The following is an 18,889-nucleotide window of genomic DNA, read 5'->3' as shown; positions in this document are numbered from 1 at the left end:
TTCCTACTGTTTAGTCGGAATCTCCTTTCTCGTCCCTTGAAGCCATGGGTTCAAGTCCTACCCTCCAGAGCAGGAGAAAACAAACATGTCCCCTCTTCCATGGGACAGCCTTTAAGAGATTTGAAGATGGCTATCTGGTACCAGGGACCCAGGTGGCGCTGTGGGTTAAACCACAGAGCCTAGGGCTTGTGGATCAGAAGGTTGGCGGTTCGAATCCATGCCACGGGGTGAGCTCCCATTGCCCGGTCCCAGCTCCTGCCCACCTAGCAGTTTGAAAGCACATCAAAGTGCAAGTAGATACATGGGTAGTGCTCCAGCGGGAAGGTAAGCGGCGTTTCCGTGCGCTGCTCTGGTTCGCCAGAAGCGGCTTAGTCATGCTGGCCACATGACCTGGAAAAACTGTCTGCAGACAAACGCCAGCTCCCTCGGCCTATAGAGCGAGATGAGCGCCGCAACCCCAGAGTCGGACATGACTGGACCTGGTGGTCAGGGGTCCCTTTACCTTTTTTTTTTTATCTGGTCTGTTCCAATGTAGTCACATCATTTTCCTGAAGAGGGCAGAAGAACTCCAAAATGTGGAGAAAAATTGCAAGTTGGGAACTTTTACAGTTCCGGCAGCAAAAGCAAGAGAAGCCAGAAATATCTCATGCCAGCCCCTGGGGGGGGGGGGGTAAAATTCTGATACTCAGCTGGGCATGGAGGCAGATCCTGAGAACCACGAAGGAAAAACAGGCAAAAAAATGCTCTGTTCTTCTAAGGCTCTGTAGCCAAGGTGGTGAGCTGCAGTTGTTGTTGAACTACAATTCCCAGCATCCCTGGACACTGGGTCATGCCAGGTGTGGCTGAAGGGAGCCCAGCAACATCTGGTGGGCACCACATTGTCTAACCCTGGCTCTGAGGTGTGTGCTTACAAGGCCCTTTCCAGCAAACGATATAATCCAGACCACAACGGTGCCGCCGTCACAATGCCAACAGACGACTCGAGGAAGTGAGCCAAGTCACGTGGTGTGCGTTAAATAGCCAAGGAAGCACAAATATGCCCTCTCAAGGAGTTCCAGGATCAGAATAATAAATAATAATAAATTTTTATTTATACCCCGCCCTTCCCAGCCAAAAACCGGGCTCAGGGCGGCTAACACCAATTAAAATCACAGCAAAAACATAAAACAATCAAACCGCCCAAACCACCCAGCTATCTATCTAAAGACGTTAGAAAACCCGAGACACCGATGGGCCTTTACTAGGGCTCGTTTTAATGCATTACCCTCGGCGTTACTAACTGGTAGATATCTTCGGATCCCAATAGAACAGAGGCTATGTCCTTGTGATCTCAAGGAAATCGAATCTATTAGCCACATTCTCCTATACTGCACTCTGTATCGAGATTTGAGGAAGGAGTTAATCGAACCCCTATTAAAAAATCTACCAGGCCGTTCAATTGAAATGCTGACTAGATACTTAATTGAGGACACCAACCCAGAGCGAACTATGACTGTAGCTAAATTTTGCTATCATGCAGCAAGACTGAGACGCGTCATGACATCAACCGACAACAGCGATAATAAAGTTTATTATTATTATTAAAACAATCAATTTAAAAATACAGATTAAAATACAAATTTAAAATTCAATTAAAACTGCAGTCTCAAGGAATGACGTTGCAAGGAATTCAGCACCTAGGAAACTTTATTCTCAGCTTCTCATCAGAAAATCGGAAGGGACCACGAGGGTCAACTAGTCCAGCCCCTGGCAATGCAGGAATATCTTGCCCAATGTGGGGCTCAAACCCACAACCCTACGTAGCCACGACAGCTAATAGCCACTGATAGTCTTGCCCTCCCAAGGCACATTTCAAGCAGGATGCTAAGTGATGCTGTTCACACCCACGACATCATACAGATTGACAATTAACAGCTTTCCCGATGGTGAAAATTAATTTGCTAGTTAATTCTAAATATGTAATAGCAGCTGTTGCTATGTCTCTCTATAAATCATCAAAGCAAGAGAGAGAGGGAGACAGAGAGAGAGAGAGAGATTCATTTTGTAGATGTAAATTAAAGGGATATGGTCACTTTGAGGTCTCGACAGACTAACCAATTCCCTGTCACCAAGTTGCATCAAATAATTTTCTCCTGACTGCTGAGTAAGACCAATTGGGTCGAAGCGGATTGGGCCTTTGGCAAATTTTGTAGTCATCTATTAGTCATATAAGGAAATTTTGATCATGCTTTGGCAAGTCTATCTGTTATTATATCGTATTTGTAATCTGATCTATTTTCACTACTGGCCTCTGACAAATTTTGTAGTCATCTATCGGTCGATACGGAGAGCTGGATGAGGCTCTGACCCGAATGGCAATGTCAATTTGTTATTGTACCATCTTTGTAATTTTATCTGCTTTGATTACATTTTCATATTTTGATGCCGGATTAAAATTGTACTTCAACTTCCTATAGTATGTAGAAGCATTTCGCATGGTTTAAGCTTCTGAACGCACTATTTAAAGCCATCAAGGCCTTGATGTTATTTTAGGGAAGAAAAGGACTTATACAGGGCCAGGCCAGGGAGTCTTTCTTAGCCTTTTTAAAAGTATAATTGTTTACCTGACAATGAAATGGAGAACGCCTGCCTATGTGTATTGCTGAAAAGGTTTAAGACGGGGAAATTCCACAGTGGTACACTAAGGGCTTTCTGCTTGCTAACCCCTGTGTGTTTAACCTTAGATCACATGAGAGGCTATTGAATGGCAAACTGGCCACCTTGAAAGGTTGGTTCCTTTGGCTTTTTGTTCTTAGGCTCTGAGACTCTCCTGAAGGGAGTCAATGCAGATTCAGGCAAAATGGAGGCTGGAGGAAGAGAGAGACGTATGCTTTTAGATCTGTTTGGAATTATCTTTTATTTCTAAGGTGATGAGCCCGTGCTGAACAGCGCAATTATTTTTATGGAATTATTTAGAGGTATCGTTTACTGGTTGTTGTTACAGGTAGGTAGCCGTGTTGGTCTGCCATAGTCAAAACAAAACAAAATAAAATAAAAATAAAATAACTGGAAGGAATTTTTTTATTTTATTTTGCTTTTACTGGTTGTTGTTTTTGTTCTGTTTTGAAGAAAGTTCTGCAAGTGAAGTTTTGCATCCAGCAAATGGGCCTGGGCCATTTTTATTCCAAGAGGAGTCAGTTTATACGCATCCAATCATTTCAAGCTGCACAGTATTAATATCTACACCATAGGTTGAATCCATCTATTGACACCAGAGATTCTGCATGAATCTCTCTTGTTCCAAGCTTGGTTCTAGGGAGGGGAGCCCAGGACTGAGCCTAACTTCATGCAGGGATCCTGGAAAAGGTCAGTGCCAAGAGGAGGGTTAGGGTCTTCGTGGAATGTAGAGCTGGAAGGGACCCAAAGGGTCACTTAGTCCAATCCCTGTCACTGTCTTGACAACCACCATTTTTGGCTTGGCTATCAGTAGCAAAGACATCACCTTGCCGACAAAGGTCCGTATAGTTAAAGCTATGGTTTTCCCAGTAGTAATGTACGGAAGTGAGAGCTGGACCATAAAGAAGGCTGATCGCCGAAGAATTGATGCTTTTGAATTATGGTGCTGGAGGAGACTCTTGAGAGTCCCATGGAAGGAAAGAAGATCAAACCTATCCATTCTCAAAGAAATCAGCCCTGAGTGCTCACTAGAAGGACAGATCCTGAAGTTGAGGCTCCAGTACTTTGGCCACCTCATGAGAAGAGAAGACTCCCTGGAAAAGACCCTGATGTTGGGAAAGATGGAGGGCACAAGGAGAAGGGGACGACAGAGGATGAGATGGTTGGACAGTGTTCTCGAAGCTACTAATATGAGTTTGGCCAAACTGGGAGAGGCAGTGAAGGATAGGCGTGCCTGGCGTGCTCTGGTCCACGGGGTCACGAAGAGTCGGACACGACTGAACGACTGAACAAAATCAGTAGCAGCGACAGGAAATCAGCTGGCCGTTTATTCCTGCATTGCAGGGGGTTGGACTAGATGACCGTTGGTGTCCCTTCCAACTCTACCATTCTATGATTCTGTGTAAGGCCAGACCAAGCTTGTGGGCTGCACTGCCTCTGCCTTGCACAGGCTTTTGGGTCACCAGCTGCTGGCGACGACTGCGGCTTTCGAGAAACGGGATGCAGACTTTTAACAAAGCGCACGCGAAGATGTTAAACTGGCCGAGAGGCGGCCAGGAAGCGGCAGGGACGCCTGCCGACTGGAGGGCCTTGTCGAAACACAAACCGCTGGCAACGAAGCCACCCACTTAGCGAGCCAACGAGAGCGGGTAGGTTCAATCTCATTATGCCCGTTCCGTTCCAAAACTGGGTGTCCCCCCTCCCCCGCGACTCCAGCCGCCTTCCGAAAGGTACGACTTGCATCTCTCAAAAGCACTTACTGTATTAATGATGGAGGCAAAGGCACATCGTAAAAAATCTCCAACTGCTAGTTTTATGCCAGGGAGAGGGAGAGAGAGAGAGTCAAGCAGTTACTTCTGTTCCGGGAATCTCGGAGCAATTTCCCACATGGGGTTATGAGTCAGATTATAAAGCAAGGAGGAGCAACAGCACCCCAACCCAGCCCAACCAGAAACAACACGGCCGTCGCTGCCACACACACACACACACACACACACACACACCACCCATGCCCCCCCCAGGCCACCTTACCAAGGTTACTGCAGAATTCTCCCACCATGCCGTCGGGATTTGCGGTGGGGATCTGGGTGAGGCCGGTCAGGATGAGGACATCGCTGTTTTTCAGGGAAGCTTGGTCCATGGGCTGAAAGGGAACGTCCGAGAGGCAGAGCTCGTTTATGTATTTGTTATTAGTCGCCCGATTCTAAACCAAAATAGACTCCGGGCATCTCGCAAAGAGGACAAAAGTGCAGAGTTAGAGGCATCGCGATGCTCAATGCACGTAGAAGATGATGGAGCAGGTCCAATGGGCGTGTCTCGCCAAGCACCCTTTTCTCACAGGGAGCAAGCGGATCCTTAATGGGACTAGAGGAATGCAATACCAGTCTCCACTCCAATAATAATAATAATAATAATAATAATAATAATAATAATAATACAATAATAATTTATTATTTATACGCCACCCATCTGGCTGGGTTTCCCCAGCCACTCTGGGCAGCTTCCAACAGAATATTAAAAACACAATAAAACATCAAACGTTAAAAACTTCCCTAAAAAGGGCTGCCTTCAGGTGTCTTCTAAAAGTCAGGTAGTTGTTTATTTCCTTGACATCTGATGGGAGGGCGTTCCACAAGGCGGGCGCCCACCACCGAGAAGGCGCTCTGCCAGGTCCCCTGTAACCTCCCTTTATGCAGTGAGGGAACCGCCAGAAGACCCTCAGAAATGGACCTCAGTGTCCTGGCTGGAAGATGGGGGTGGAGACGCTCCTTCAGGTATACAGGACAGAGGCCGTTTAGGGCTTTAAAGGTCAGCACCAACACTTTGAAGTGCTCGGAAACGTGCTGGGAGCCAATGTAGGTCTTTCAAGACCAGTGTTATGTGGTCTCGGCGGCCGCTCCCAGTCACCGGTCTAGCTGCCGCGTTCTGGATTAGTTGTAGTTTCCGGGTCACCTTCAAAGGTAGCCCCACGTAGAGTGCATTGCAGTAGTCCAAGCGGGAGATAACTAGAGCATGCACCACTTCCAGCGACTGGTATACAAAGGCAGCACTCGGAGGCTGAACACAGCCCCTGTGACCAGCAGCCACCGATAGCTGTCTAATTTTCTTTAAAAGTTATCCGCATTGGTGACCATCACTGCAGGCTGGTGTGAACAGAGTCCACCACTTAGAATCATAGAATCCTAGAGTTGGAAGAGACCCCAAGGGCCATCCAGTCCAACCCCCTGCCAAGCAGGAAACACCATCAAAGCATTCCTGACAGATGGCTGTCAAGCCTCCGCTTAAAGACCTCCAAAGAAGGAGATTCCACCACACTCCTTGGTAGCAAATTCCACTGTCAAACAGCTCTCACTGTCAGGAAGTTCTTCCTAATGTTTAGGTGGAATCTTCTTTCTTGCAGTTTGAATCCATTGCCCCGTGTCCGCTTCTCTGGAGCAGCAGAAAACAAGCTTTCTCCCCCCTCTAGATGACATCCTTTGATATATTTGAACATGGCTATCATATCCCCCCTTAACCTTCTCTTCTCCAGGCTAAACATACCCAGCTCCCTAAGCCGTTCCTCATAAGGCATCGTTTCCAGGCCTTGGACCATTTTGGTTGCCCTCTTCTGGACACGTTCCAGCTTGTCAGTATCCTTCTTGAACTGTGGTGCCCAGAACTGGACACAGTATTCCAGGTGAGGTCTGACCAGAGCGGAATACAGTGGTACTATTACTTCCCTTGATCTAGACGCTATACTCCTATTGATGCAGCCCAGAATTGCATTGGCTTTTTTAGCTGCTGCATCACACTGTTGACTCATGTCAAGTTTGTGGTCTACCACTTGGCTGTGGAATCACAGGAATAATGTTAAAATGAACCTAGCTGGGTCTGGCCAAAGGCCCATCTCGTCCAGAGTCCTGTTCCAGCAGCAACAGCAAGGATATCAACAGGTCCCTTCCAACTCTACAATTCTACGAGTCTCAGCCATCACAGTTCACCAAATGCGTGGGGAAGAGGGGAAAGTCTTGGCCAGGTGCCATATTGAAAAACCCCGTCTCTTGTGCTAAATCCGCTCCGGAAACACAATCAATTGCACGCTCATAGGCACGGCCTGTTTGTTTAATTTTGGCACAAAAATCCCTGTTGCCTCTACCGCCCTTCACCTGAGGGTCACAGGGTGTTTTACAAAAACACAAAAATAATACCACAGCCACTCAACAGCACAGGGGCAGAAAAACTAAAGACTCTTGGCTCAGAAAAGCAAGCCTGACTTTGACAATTGCGGGGATGCTGAAGAGAGAGCAGATCAGAAGTTTGGCCCAAAGTCTTTCAAAGTTATCCTCTGCGCAATGCAGCCCCGGTGAATCAATGCCAGCCCCCCTCGACTCAAACGGAAGATGAAATTATGACTATTGAATACCGGCATAATCATTACATATATTTTCCACGGGCAGGTTCAATATTACTTTTACTGTCTTATTGGCATTTTCGGATGACGGGCATTTCATTTGTCTGGTTTTTTGTGTTGTTGTTTTTTGAAAGCTCGCTCAGAGCTCTCCCCCTCTCCCTCTCCACCCCCAGCTATACTGCACTGGTTCTCTAGCCTTCCTTAGAAACAGGTAGGTAGCCGTGTTGGTCTGCCATAGTCAAAACAAAATAAAAAATAAAAAAATTCCTTCCAGTAGCACCTTAGAGATCAACTAAGTTTGTTCTTGGTATGAGCTTTTCGTGTGTATCTGAAGAAGTGTGCATGCACACGAAAGCTCATACCAAGAACAAGCTTAGTTGATCTCTAAGGTGCTAGTGGAAGGATTTTTTTATTTTTTATTTTGTTCTTCCAGAGTTGCAGGGTTGGAAGGGCACCCCCAGGGTCATCTAGTCCAGCCCCGTGACACAGGAACCGCAGCTGAAGAATCCCCTTGCGCTAGGCTTCTTCCCGCAGCAGAACGTGGAAACTTAAGCCTAGAAGGCTTTTCAAAACAAGAACCAGACACGTTTGTGGTGATGGAGACGTCTGGATTATGTCCTTGGACTCTGATATTGCCTTTTCCTTGTCTGGGTGGAGACTAGACTCTGTTTTTTGCATCTCTATCCCACCTTTTTTCCTCCACGGAGTTCAAAGCGTCTTGCTCCCTCATTTAATTCCCTGCAACAACCCTGCGAGGTAGGCTAGGCTAAGGGCCAGCGCGACTGTCCCTAAGGTCAGCCAGTGAGATTCATAGCTGAGTGGGAAGTCGAACCCTGGTCTCCCAGGTCCTAGTCCAGCACTCTAACCACTATGCAACCGCTGTCTCTCTTATAGAAATTGGCCGGCTCTAGAAAGGCAAAACCTGCCCCCCCCCATTGCTGGTACAGCTGCAAACAGGTGGTGAACACTCTACAAAAAAGAGGTGGAAAGAATCATAGAATCCTAGAGTTGGAAGAGACCCCAAGGGCCATCCAGTCCAACCCCCTGCCAAGCAAGAAACACCATCAAAGCATTCCTGACAGATGGCTGTCAAGCCTCCGCTTAAAGACCTCCAAAGAAGGAGACTCCACCACACTCCTTGGCAGCAAATTCCACTGTCCAACAGCTCTCACTGTCAGGAAGTTCTTCCTAACGTTTAGGTGGAATCTTCTTTCTTGTAGTTTGAATCCATTGCTCCGTGTCCGCTTCTCTGGAGCAGCAGAAAACAACCTTTCACCCTCCTCTATTTGACATCCTTTTATATATTTGAACATGGCTATCATATCACCCCTTAACCTTCTCTTCTCCAGGCTAAACATACCCAGCTCCTTAAGCCGTTCCTCATAAGGCATCGTTTCCAGGCCTTAGACCATTTTGGTTGCCCTCCTCTGGACACCTTCCAGCTTGCCAGTATCCTTCTTGAACTGTGGTGCCCAGAACTGGACACAGTATTCCAGGTGAGGTCTGACCAGAGCGGAATACAGTGGTACTATTACTTCCCTTGATCTAGACGCTATACTCCTATTGATGCAGCCCAGAATTGCACTGAAAGAGGCAGAACCTATTTGCATGCCCCCACCCCTCTGCCAAATCACACCTTTTGCCCTAAAATAAAAGAACCCAAGGGCAAAAACTGGGCACGGCTGCTTTCCCTAGTCTGCGGCAGGCAGGGATTGTAGCTCAGAGCTCTGCCTGCCGAATCCATCAGCCCATCCAAAGATGTAGCTGTCTTTCTATGGTGAGGGGGGGCGGGCGTGGAGGGAAATTATGGATCTTGTGAGAATTAATTTACTGGAAATTACATCTATAGCACTTTGAAGAGTTTGCCCTTAGACAAGCGGGGTGGACGAGTTGGCAGCCAGTGAAGCCATCATCATCCCTTCGATAGAAAAAAAAGATAATTCAAGGGGCGATAGAGATGTAGCCTGGAAGATATTGCGGAGTTGAAATATGTGGTGTTTAAATAATAAATAAAAAGGGGGAGAGAGGGGAAGCAGGCGCAGAGAATCTATGGGGCTTTCATAGGAGCCTTAAACTGGGAAGCTAATTGCATTAATAATACTTGGCCTGTTATTAATATGCAACAGGTTGTTTTTCTTAACGAAAAAGTACCATATTTTTCCGCTCCATAGGGCGCACCGGACCATAGGGCGCACCTCGTTTTTAGAGGAGGAAACAAGGGGGAAAAAATATTTTTCTGGTTTTCCTCCTCTAAAAGCCCTGTTTTTTTGAGGATCAGCTAAAAGTTTTGCAGCTTTTTTGCAAAGCCCTGTTTTTTCTGAGGATCAGCTAAAAGTTTTGCAGCTTTTTTTTGCAAAGGGAAAAGCCCTGGTTTTTTTCAGGATCAGCTAAAAGTTTTGTAGCTTTTTTTGCAAAGGGAAAAGCCCTGGGTTTTTTTTTTAGGATCAGCTAAAAGTTTTGCAGCTTTTTTGCAAAGGGAGAAAAGCAAAGCTCCCTTTGCAAAGGGGGAAAAGCAAAGAGGAAAAGCCCCAGTTTTATGGGGTTTAACTCACATTTCTGCAGCTTCTGAAGGAAAGGGAGCCGTTTCTAGTTTCCAGAAAGATAGTCTAATCAGCCTGTCACATGTTGCTGGGGAAACAAACCCTCCCTCTGCAGCACATTCAACAATGGAGGCCTGGGCAAGGGAGCAGGGCTGAAAGGGAGCCGGGGACTCTTATCTCTCTCCCGATCTCTTGCTGATCAGCTGCTGAGCGGGGTCCTTTCAACACCCCTTTTTCTCTTTGTAAAATAAAAAGCACTATCTGCTTTGGGCCCCTGGGCAATTCGGCTCCAGAGACCACCATTCGCTCCATAAGACACACAGACATTCCCCTTAATTTTCAGGAGGAAAAAAGTGCGTCTTATGGAGCGAAAAATACGGTATTCTCTTTTTTGACATTTTGCAGTGGGCTCAGGTTACATCAAAAGGTTTACATTAAAAGGTTTTAAAAGGACTCCTTGAGAAGGTGGTGAACTCTCCTTCCTTGGAGAAGTTGGAAGGCCATCTCTCAGGGACGCTTTAGCTGTGATTCCTGCATGGCCGGGGGGTGGACTAGATGACTCTGGGGGTCCCCTACAACTCTACAATTCCACATTTCTAGGATTCAGTAACATTAGAATGATACAAGGCCGGATCCAGGAACAAAAGCAGAATTTCCCTCACAGAGCAGGCCTGTGATTCCTGCATTGTAAGGGGTTGGATTGGATGACCCTATGGGTTCCCTCCAACTGTACAACTCTACGATTCTAGGACTTTCTTGCCCCTGCCTCTTCCGCTGCAGGACCCTGCACCTCCAGATGGAAGTGGGAAAGACAAGGTGTGCTGCTTTCTTGAAGAGGGAGAGAGGGAATGTGATGCATGCTTTGGAAAGTGCTGTGCGCCTGCCTCGGCTCGTAGCAAGACGACAGGTGCTGGATTTTCGTATAAGCTAAACAAGTTATAGCTTAGGGCCCCACTCTCTTGGGGCCCCCAAAAAAATTTAAAGGAAAAAACCTGGATGTACATTTCTAAAATATAAGATAAAAAAATAAAATAAAACCTAAATACAGCAACAGTGTTTTGTGTTGTGTAGGCTCCTATGATGTAAGTTATGGATAGGCAAACTAAGGCCCGGGGGCTGGATCCGGCCCAATCGCCTTCTAAATCTGGCCCACAGACGGTCCGGGAATCAGCGTGTTTTTACATGAGTACAATGTGTCCTTTTACTTAATATGCATCTCTGGGTTATTTGTGGGGCCTGCCTGGTGTTTTTACATGAGTACAATGTGTCCTTTTACTTAATATGCATCTCTGGGTTATTTGTGGGGCCTGCCTGGTGTTTTTACATGAGTACAATGTGTCCTTTTACTTAATATGCATCTCTGGGTTATTTGTGCGGCCTGCCTGGTGTTTTTACATGAGTAGAATGTGTGTTTTTATTTAAAATGCATCTCTGGGTTAGAATCATAGAATCCTAGAGTTGGAAGAGACCCCAAGGGCCATCCAGTCCAACCCCCTGCCAAGCAGGAAACACCATCAAAGCATTCCTGACAAATGGCTGTCAAGCCTCCGCTTAAAGACCTCCAAAGAAGGAGACTCCACCACACTCCTTGGCAGCAAATTCCAAATTATTTGTGGGGCATAGGAATTTGTTCAATTTCCCCCCCCCCCAAACTATAGTCCGGCCCCCCACAAAGTAGGGACAGTGGAACGGCCCCCTGCTGAAAAGGTTTGCTGACCCCTGTAAGTCATGGGCCCCGCTTGCTAGCCTGCTCCCTAAAATATCACTGGTTTGCTCCTTTCTATATATAGGGTGCCTACATTCTGCATGGACTGGTTGCATGGCAACAAGTGCAAATGGCTTTAGGTCTATAAATTACTGTATTCAACACAAAAACCAGCGACAATTTGTTGTTGACCAAGGACAGCTGGACATATAAAGGGCCCCGTTACCTTCAGTAGCTTAGGGCCTCTTCAAACCTAAATCCGGCCCTGGAAGGGACTGAAACACAATCCAACAGGCTCACTCCTGCCGCAGGAGATCGAGGAGCTGCGGAGTCATGCATGCACAGTAGATAAAACTGTGTTGAGGAAGGAGAACGCCACCCCTTATGGAAGGTGAAACCTCAGAGTTCTGGGAGGGCGACGTACCTGTGGGTGCGTCGTGAGGAGCGAGGACCCCGAGACGTAGGAAACCTTCTCGTAATGCGACTGGATGATCCAGTTGGAGCTGCCAAGGGCATAACCGGAACTGAGAGGGGAGACCTGGACTGCACCGAACAGCTCCTGTTGGGGAGGAGAGGAGAAAAACAACACATGGAAGAATTCCAGAAAGGAAGTTCCCTACGTACGGTTTTATTTTACGCATATTTTCAGATTTGTTACCTGCCCTTCGCCATCAGGTCACAGGGCAGGCGACAACCGCACCAACCCCATCCCACAAAAAGCAGGACGTGACCACGGATACTCACTATTTTCTGGGAATACCCCACCAGCTGGATCTTACTGAGCGCCGAGTTCACTTCCTGCATATTGTAGCACCTTCTCCACGTGGCGACTTCGACCGCGTCTTTCAGAGGGGTGGGAAGCAGCCTGGAGACAGGGAAAGACTGGATCAGGCTCAGCCATGCGCCAAGACTCTGTGGATCCCTAGATCCTTTTCACATGTACTGCTAGGAAGCCAGGTGTCCCCCATCCTATATTTGTGCACCTGGTTCTTCCTGACTAAGTGCAGGACCTTACATTTGTCCCTACTGAAATTCATTTTGTTAGCCTGTCCCCAGTTCTCCAATCCATTAAGGTCATTTTGAATTCTGATTCTGCCTTCTACTCCTCCTAGTTTGGTGTCATCTGCAAATCGGATGTTGTTGTTGTTGTTCAGTCGTTCAGTCGTGTCCGACTCTTCGTGACCCCATGGACCAGAGCGCGCCAGGCACGCCTATCCTTCACTGCCTCCCGCAGTTTGGCCAAACCCATGTTAGTAGCTTCGAGAACACTGTCCAACCATCTCATCCTCTGTCGTCCCCTTCTCCTTGTGCCCTCCATCTTTCCCAACATCAGGGTCTTTTCTAGGGAGTCTTCTCTTCTCATGAGGTGGCCAAAGTACTGGAGCCTCAACTTCAGGATCTGTCCTTCTAGTGAGCACTCAGGGCTGATTTCTTTGAGAATGGATAAGTTTGATCTTCTTGCAGTCCATGGGACTCTCAAGAGTCTCCTCCAGCACCAGAATTCAAAAGCACCAATTCTTCGGCGATCAGCCTTCTTGATGTTCCAGCTCTCACTTCCGTACATTACTACTGGGAAAACCATAGCTTTAACTATACGGACCTTTGTCGGCAAGGTGATGTCTTTGCTTTTTAAGATGCTGTCTAGGTTTGTCATTGCTTTTCTCCCAAGAAGCAGGCATCTTCTAATTTCATGACTGCTGTTACCATCTGCAGCGATCACGGATGAGTATCCCCTCAATTCCTTCATTCAAGTCATTTATAAAGACATTAAACAACAATGGGCCCAGGACAGAACCCTGCGGCACCCCACTTGTCACTTTTTTTCCAGGATGACGAGGAACCATTAATGAGTACTCTTTGGGTTTGGTCAGTCAACCAGTTAGAAATCCACCTAACAGTCACCTCGTTCAACCCACATTTTACCAGCTTCCTCGTGAGAATATCATGGGGGACTTTGTCAAAAGCCTTACTGAAATCAAGATACACTATGTCCACAGCATTCCCTTGATCCACCAAGTTTGTAATTCCATCAAAAAGAAAGAAAGAAAGAAACCAGATTGGTCTGGCATGCCTTATTTTTGAGAAACTCATGCTGAGTTTTAGAAATCACAACTCCTTCCTGCGGAGGGAGTTCCATAGTTTAATGAAGAGAAAGCAATAGGCAATATGCGTATCCACAGCACAAAGATGTTGGAAAACATGAGCAGGTTGTGGGCTGTGCGAAGGCAAAAGGAAGGGGAGGAAACTGTTTTTTTAAACAGAAACTTTGACAAAAGTATCAAAACCTTTTATTCCTTGGGAAAGCCGCCACTGTTGCAGATTTCCCCCCTTTCTTTGCAAAGGAAGTTGGGAGAAAGACATCCGAGAATGGCAGCGTCAAGGCACATAAAAAGGATGGCCGTCTCTCTTGACATAAATCTCTTCCAGTACGAGGAGCCCGGTCAGGAAGGCAGTGAGAGCTGCCAACGAGGGGAAGAAGAATTGGGTTCTTACTTTGTATATTAAACAGATGCTAAATCAAAAGCTCATTCCAACCCATTTCCAATGATTTGTGAAAACCGGTCAACTTCTGTCAATCCATTTGTTTGAAAGGAGCTGATTTACTGGGGAATCGGTTGGGCCACTGACCTCCTCCTCCATAATTTTTAGGAGACTGAAGCAAGTGTTGAGGATTGCTCCTGCCAATGTCTCTATGTTCACCTAGCGGGCGAAAACCAGTAATTTCTACAAATGCCAAGAGAAGAGAACCAGTGTGCGTGGGGTGGTGGTTAGAGTGTCAAACTTGGACCTGGGAGAGACCTGGGTTCAAATCCTCGCTCAGTCATGAAGTTCACTGGGTGACCTTGGGCCAGCCACCTACCTCACAGGGTTGTTGTGGGAGATTAAATGAGAGAGGGGGAGAAGCATACCCTGAGCTCCTTGGAGGAGAAGGTGGCGTATAAATGTAAAAATAATAAAATAATTATTCCTACCTTTGGATAGGAGGCCCCAGGAAACCCAACAGCCAGCCTGTTTTCTCCAAGTTATTACAAATTTCTAAGACACACTTTCATTAAAAAAAAGAAACAAAATAAAAAATAAAAAAATTCCTTCCAGTAGCACCTTAGAGACCAACTAAGTTTGTTCTTGGTATGAGCTTTCATGTGCATGCACACTTCTTCAGGAAAGCTCATACCAAGAACAAACTTAGTTGGTCTCTAAGGTGCTACTGGAAGGAATTTATTTATATTTTTATTTTGTTTCGACTATGGCAGACCAACACGGCTACCTACCTGTAATTAAAAAAAGAGATACCCATAAAACCATGGGTAGGCAAACTAAGGCCCAGGGGCCGGATGCGGCCCTATCGCCTTGTAAATCCAGCCCGCGGGCGGTCCGGGAATCAGCGTGTTTTTACATGAGTAGAATGCGCCCTTTTATTTAATATGCATCTCTGGGTTATTTGTGGGGCCTGCCTGGTGTTTTTACATGAGTAGAATGCGCCCTTTTATTTAAAATGCATCTCTGGGTTATTTGTGGGGCCTGCCTGGTGTTTATACATGAGTAGAATGTGTCCTTTTATTTAAAATGCATCTCTGGGTTATTTGTGGGGCCTGCCTGGTGTTTTTACATGAGTAGAATGTGTCCTTTTATTTAATATGCATCTCTGGGTTATTTGTGGGGCCTGCCTGGTGTTTTTACATGAGTAGAATGCGCCCTTTTATTTAAAATGCATCTCTGGGTTATTTGTGGGGCCTGCCTGGTGTTTATACATGAGTAGAATGTGTCCTTTTATTTAAAATGCATCTCTGGGTTATTTGTGGGGCCTGCCTGGTGTTTTTACATGAGTAGAATGTGTCCTTTTATTTAAAATGCATCTCTGGGTTATTTGTGGGGCCTGCCTGGTGTTTTTACATGAGTAGAATGCGCCCTTTTATTTAAAATGCATCTCTGGGTTATTTGTGGGGCCTGCCTGGTGTTTATACATGAGTAGAATGTGTCCTTTTATTTAAAATGCATCTCTGGGTTATTTGTGGGGCCTGCCTGGTGTTTTTACATGAGTAGAATGTGTCCTTTTATTTAAAATGCATCTCTGGGTTATTTGTGGGGCCTGCCTGGTGTTTTTACATGAGTAGAATGCGCCCTTTTATTTAAAATGCATCTCTGGGTTATTTGTGGGGCCTGCCTGGTGTTTTTACATGAGTAGAATGCGCCCTTTTATTTAATATGCATCTCTGGGTTATTTGTGGGGCCTGCCTGGTGTTTTTACATGAGTAGAATGCGCCCTTTTATTTAATATGCATCTCTGGGTTATTTGTGGGGCCTGCCTGGTGTTTTTACATGAGTAGAATGTGTCCTTTTATTTAAAATGCATCTCTGGGTTATTTGTGGGGCATAGGAATTCGTTCATTATTTTTTTAAAAAAAAAATATAGTCCGGCCCCCAACAAGGTCTGAGGGACAGTGGACCGTCCCCCTGCTGAAAAGGTTTGCTGACCCCTGTATAAAACCTTGCTGAAACACTGATAAAGGGAGGACCCCCCCCCCGTCTGCCTCTCCCTCTCCCCAAAAGCACCCCATTTCCACGGCACTCATCCAGAAGCTGCTGCTGTTTGAGGTGGAGGAATGAAAGGGGAAATACGATGTAAGCCGCCCCAGTGGCACAACTAAGTGGGGTTCGGAGTTGCCAGCCATTAGCTGAGATTGCAGATCGTAATGGGGTAAAACCATCAGCTGCCCTGATGCACTAAGTGTATTCCTTGCAGAGCTTTCCGTTCAGAAGGCGCCGGTGTTTCCTACGACAAAGGGAGCGGCTCGGTTGCACACAGCCCAATCGGGGCTGGAAGCGTCTGAGCTGCAAAGTGATATAAAGACAAGGAATGCTCCAGGCTGCTGTGAAAAGAGGGGAAGAGGCACCACCGACAAGCTGGCACGAGGATCACGGGATAACTCCAAATAGAATCATAGAATCCTAGAATCCTAGAGTTGGAAGAGACCACAAGGGCCATCCAGTCCAACCCCCTGCCAAGCAGGAAACACCATCAAAGCATTCCTGACAGATGTCTGTCAAGCCTCCGCTTAAAGACCTCCAAAGAAGGAGACTCCACCACACTCCTTGGCAGCAAATCCCACTGTCGGACAGCTCTCACTGTCAGGAAGTTCTTCCTAATGTTTAGGTGGAATCTTCTTTCTTGTAGTTTGAATCCATTGCCCCGTGTCCGCTTCTCTGGAGCAGCAGAAAACAACCTTTCTCCCTCCTCTAGATGACATCCTTTTATATATTTGAACATGGCTATCATATCACCCCTTAACCTTCTCTTCTCCAGGCTAAACATACCCAGCTCCCTAAGCCGTTCCTCATAAGGCATCGTTTCCAGGCCTTGGACCATTTTGGTGGCCCTCCTCTGGACACGTTCCAGCTTGTCAGTATCCTTCTTGAACTGTGGTGCCCAGAACTGGACACAGTATTCCAGGTGAGGTCTGACCAGAGCGGAATACAGTGCTACTATTACTTCCCTTGATCTAGATGCTATACTCCTATTGATGCAGCCCAGAATTGCATTGGCTTTTTTAGCTGCTGCATCACACTGTTGACTCATGTCAAGTTTATGGTCTACCAAGACTTCTAGATCCTTTTCACATGTACTGCTCTCAAGCCAGGTGTCACCCATCCTGTATTTGTGCCTTTCATTTTTTTTGCCCAAGTGTAGTACTTTACATTTATCCCTGTTAAAATTCATCTTGTTTGCTTTGGCCCAGTTCTCTAATCTGTTAAGGTCATTTTGAATTGTGATCCTGTCCTCAGGGGTATTAGCCACCCCTCCCAATTTGGTGTCATCTGCAAACTTGATCAGGATGCTCTCAAACAGAAGGAGATCAGCTTGGCTATCGCTTAACATTGTGCTCGATTGGGGGCGTTCCCTGTTTTCAAAAGCCACCATCTCACCAATCCTAGGAAAGAGGGGCTGATTTGGGCCCAGCCAGCCCGACTCGGGGCTGACATCGAGGACCCGATCTGACAGTGCCAAGCGCAGATGCTCAAAACCTTAATTGATTCACTGATTTGCTGGCCATGCTCGGTTTCAAAGGCACTGGTGCCATGACAAAGAGATGGGCTATGAGCTGGGGAGAGTCCCATTGTGCTCAGGGCTGCCCAGGGGCGTTTAAGATCTACAGTATTTTTCGCTCCATAGGGCGCACCAGACCATAGGGCGCACCTTGTTTTTAGAGGAGGAAACCCAGAATTTTTTTTTCCTGGTTTTCCTCCTCTAAAAGCCCTGTTTTTTTGAGGATCAGCTAAAAGTTTAGCAACTTTTTTTGCAAAGGGAAAAGCCCTGGGGTTTTTTGAGAATCAGCTAAAAGTTTTGCAGCTTTTTTTGCAAAGGGAAAAGCCCTGTTTTTTGAGGATCAGCTAAAAGTTTTGCAGTTTTTTTTGCAAAGGGGGAAAAGCAAGGCTCCTTTTGCAAGGGGGAAAAGGAAAGAGGAAAAGCCCAGTTTTTATGGGGTTCAACTCACATTTCTGCAGCTTCTAAAGGAAAGGGAGCCTTTTTACAGTTTCCAGACAGATAATCTAATCAGCCAGTCACATGTCCCTGGGGAAACAAACAACCTCCCTCTACAGCACATTCAACAATGGAGGGCGGGGCTGAAAGGGAGCCAGGGACTCTTATCTCTCTCCCCATCTCTTGCTGATCAGCTGCTGAGCGGGGTCCTTTCAACACCCACTTTTCTCTTTGTAAAATAAAAAGCATGATCCTCTTTTGGCCCCTGGGCAATTCAGCTCCAGGGACCACCATTCGCTCCATAAGACGCACAGATATTTCCCCTTACTTTTCAGGAGGGAAAAAGTGTGTCTTATGGAGCGAGAAATACGGTATCTGTTCATCAGTATTCAAAAGCTTAGGCTTTTGTCCACTCCGCTGTTTCGCTGTGATATTTTTTCCATTATTGTATTATTGTTATTTTTTTATTTATTTAATCCGCATGCCCCCCTATAGCCGTAGATCTCTGGGCAGTTCACAACGGAAAATGATGACACAAACGCACACACACACAAAATACGTATTAAAAATAAGAACAAAGGGAACCCAGCAATTCCCACACGCTTCCACAGCACATTTAAGAGGGCATCAATTAGCCAAATATTATTATAAAAAATAATTTTGCTATTTACCGGTATGAACCGTCCATGCAACTGAGTTGCCCCAGCCACTCTGGGCGACTCCCAACAAAATATTTAAAAGCACAGTAAAATGTCAACCCGGTTGAAGAGGAACGTTTTCGCCTGGCGCCTAAAGGTGTATAATGAAGGTGCCAGGCAAGCCTCCCTGGGGCGAGCATCCCACAGATGGGGAGCCACTGCAGAGAAGGCCCCGTTCTTGTGTTGCCACCCTCTGGACCTTACGTGGAACAGGCAAACGAAGAAGGACCACAGAGGATGATTGCAGGATCCAGATAGGTCCATATGGGGGGGGAGATGGTCCTTGAGGTTCTGCGGTCCCTGAGGTATTGTTGATTTTGTTGTTCTAAGTCAGTGGTTCCCAAAGTTCGTGGTTCTCCCCCTCCCCCACCTAGAGGTGGGGATTACTTGGGGGGGGAGGCATCTTAAGAGGCAAGGGGG

The 18,889-nt window shown here is 46.6% G+C and overlaps 1 protein-coding gene across 1 annotated transcript in view; it reads right to left on the bottom strand.

Moving 5' to 3' along the window:
* INTS9 (integrator complex subunit 9) overlaps positions 1-18,889 on the bottom strand; it is a 71,282-nt gene that overhangs the window by 31,480 nt on the left and 20,913 nt on the right. The window contains exons 7-9 of the mRNA XM_033145180.1: positions 12,035-12,155; positions 11,715-11,849; positions 4,687-4,798 (exon numbers count right to left, since the gene is read on the bottom strand). Coding sequence (XP_033001071.1) covers positions 4,687-4,798; positions 11,715-11,849; positions 12,035-12,155 — 368 coding nt within the window. The remainder of the gene's footprint in view (positions 1-4,686; positions 4,799-11,714; positions 11,850-12,034; positions 12,156-18,889) is intronic.

This window comes from Lacerta agilis, chromosome 3 (assembly GCF_009819535.1).
Source record: "Lacerta agilis isolate rLacAgi1 chromosome 3, rLacAgi1.pri, whole genome shotgun sequence".
NCBI classification, from domain to species: Eukaryota; Metazoa; Chordata; class Lepidosauria; order Squamata; family Lacertidae; genus Lacerta; species Lacerta agilis.
This window is presented reverse-complemented; position numbering and strand designations above follow the sequence as displayed.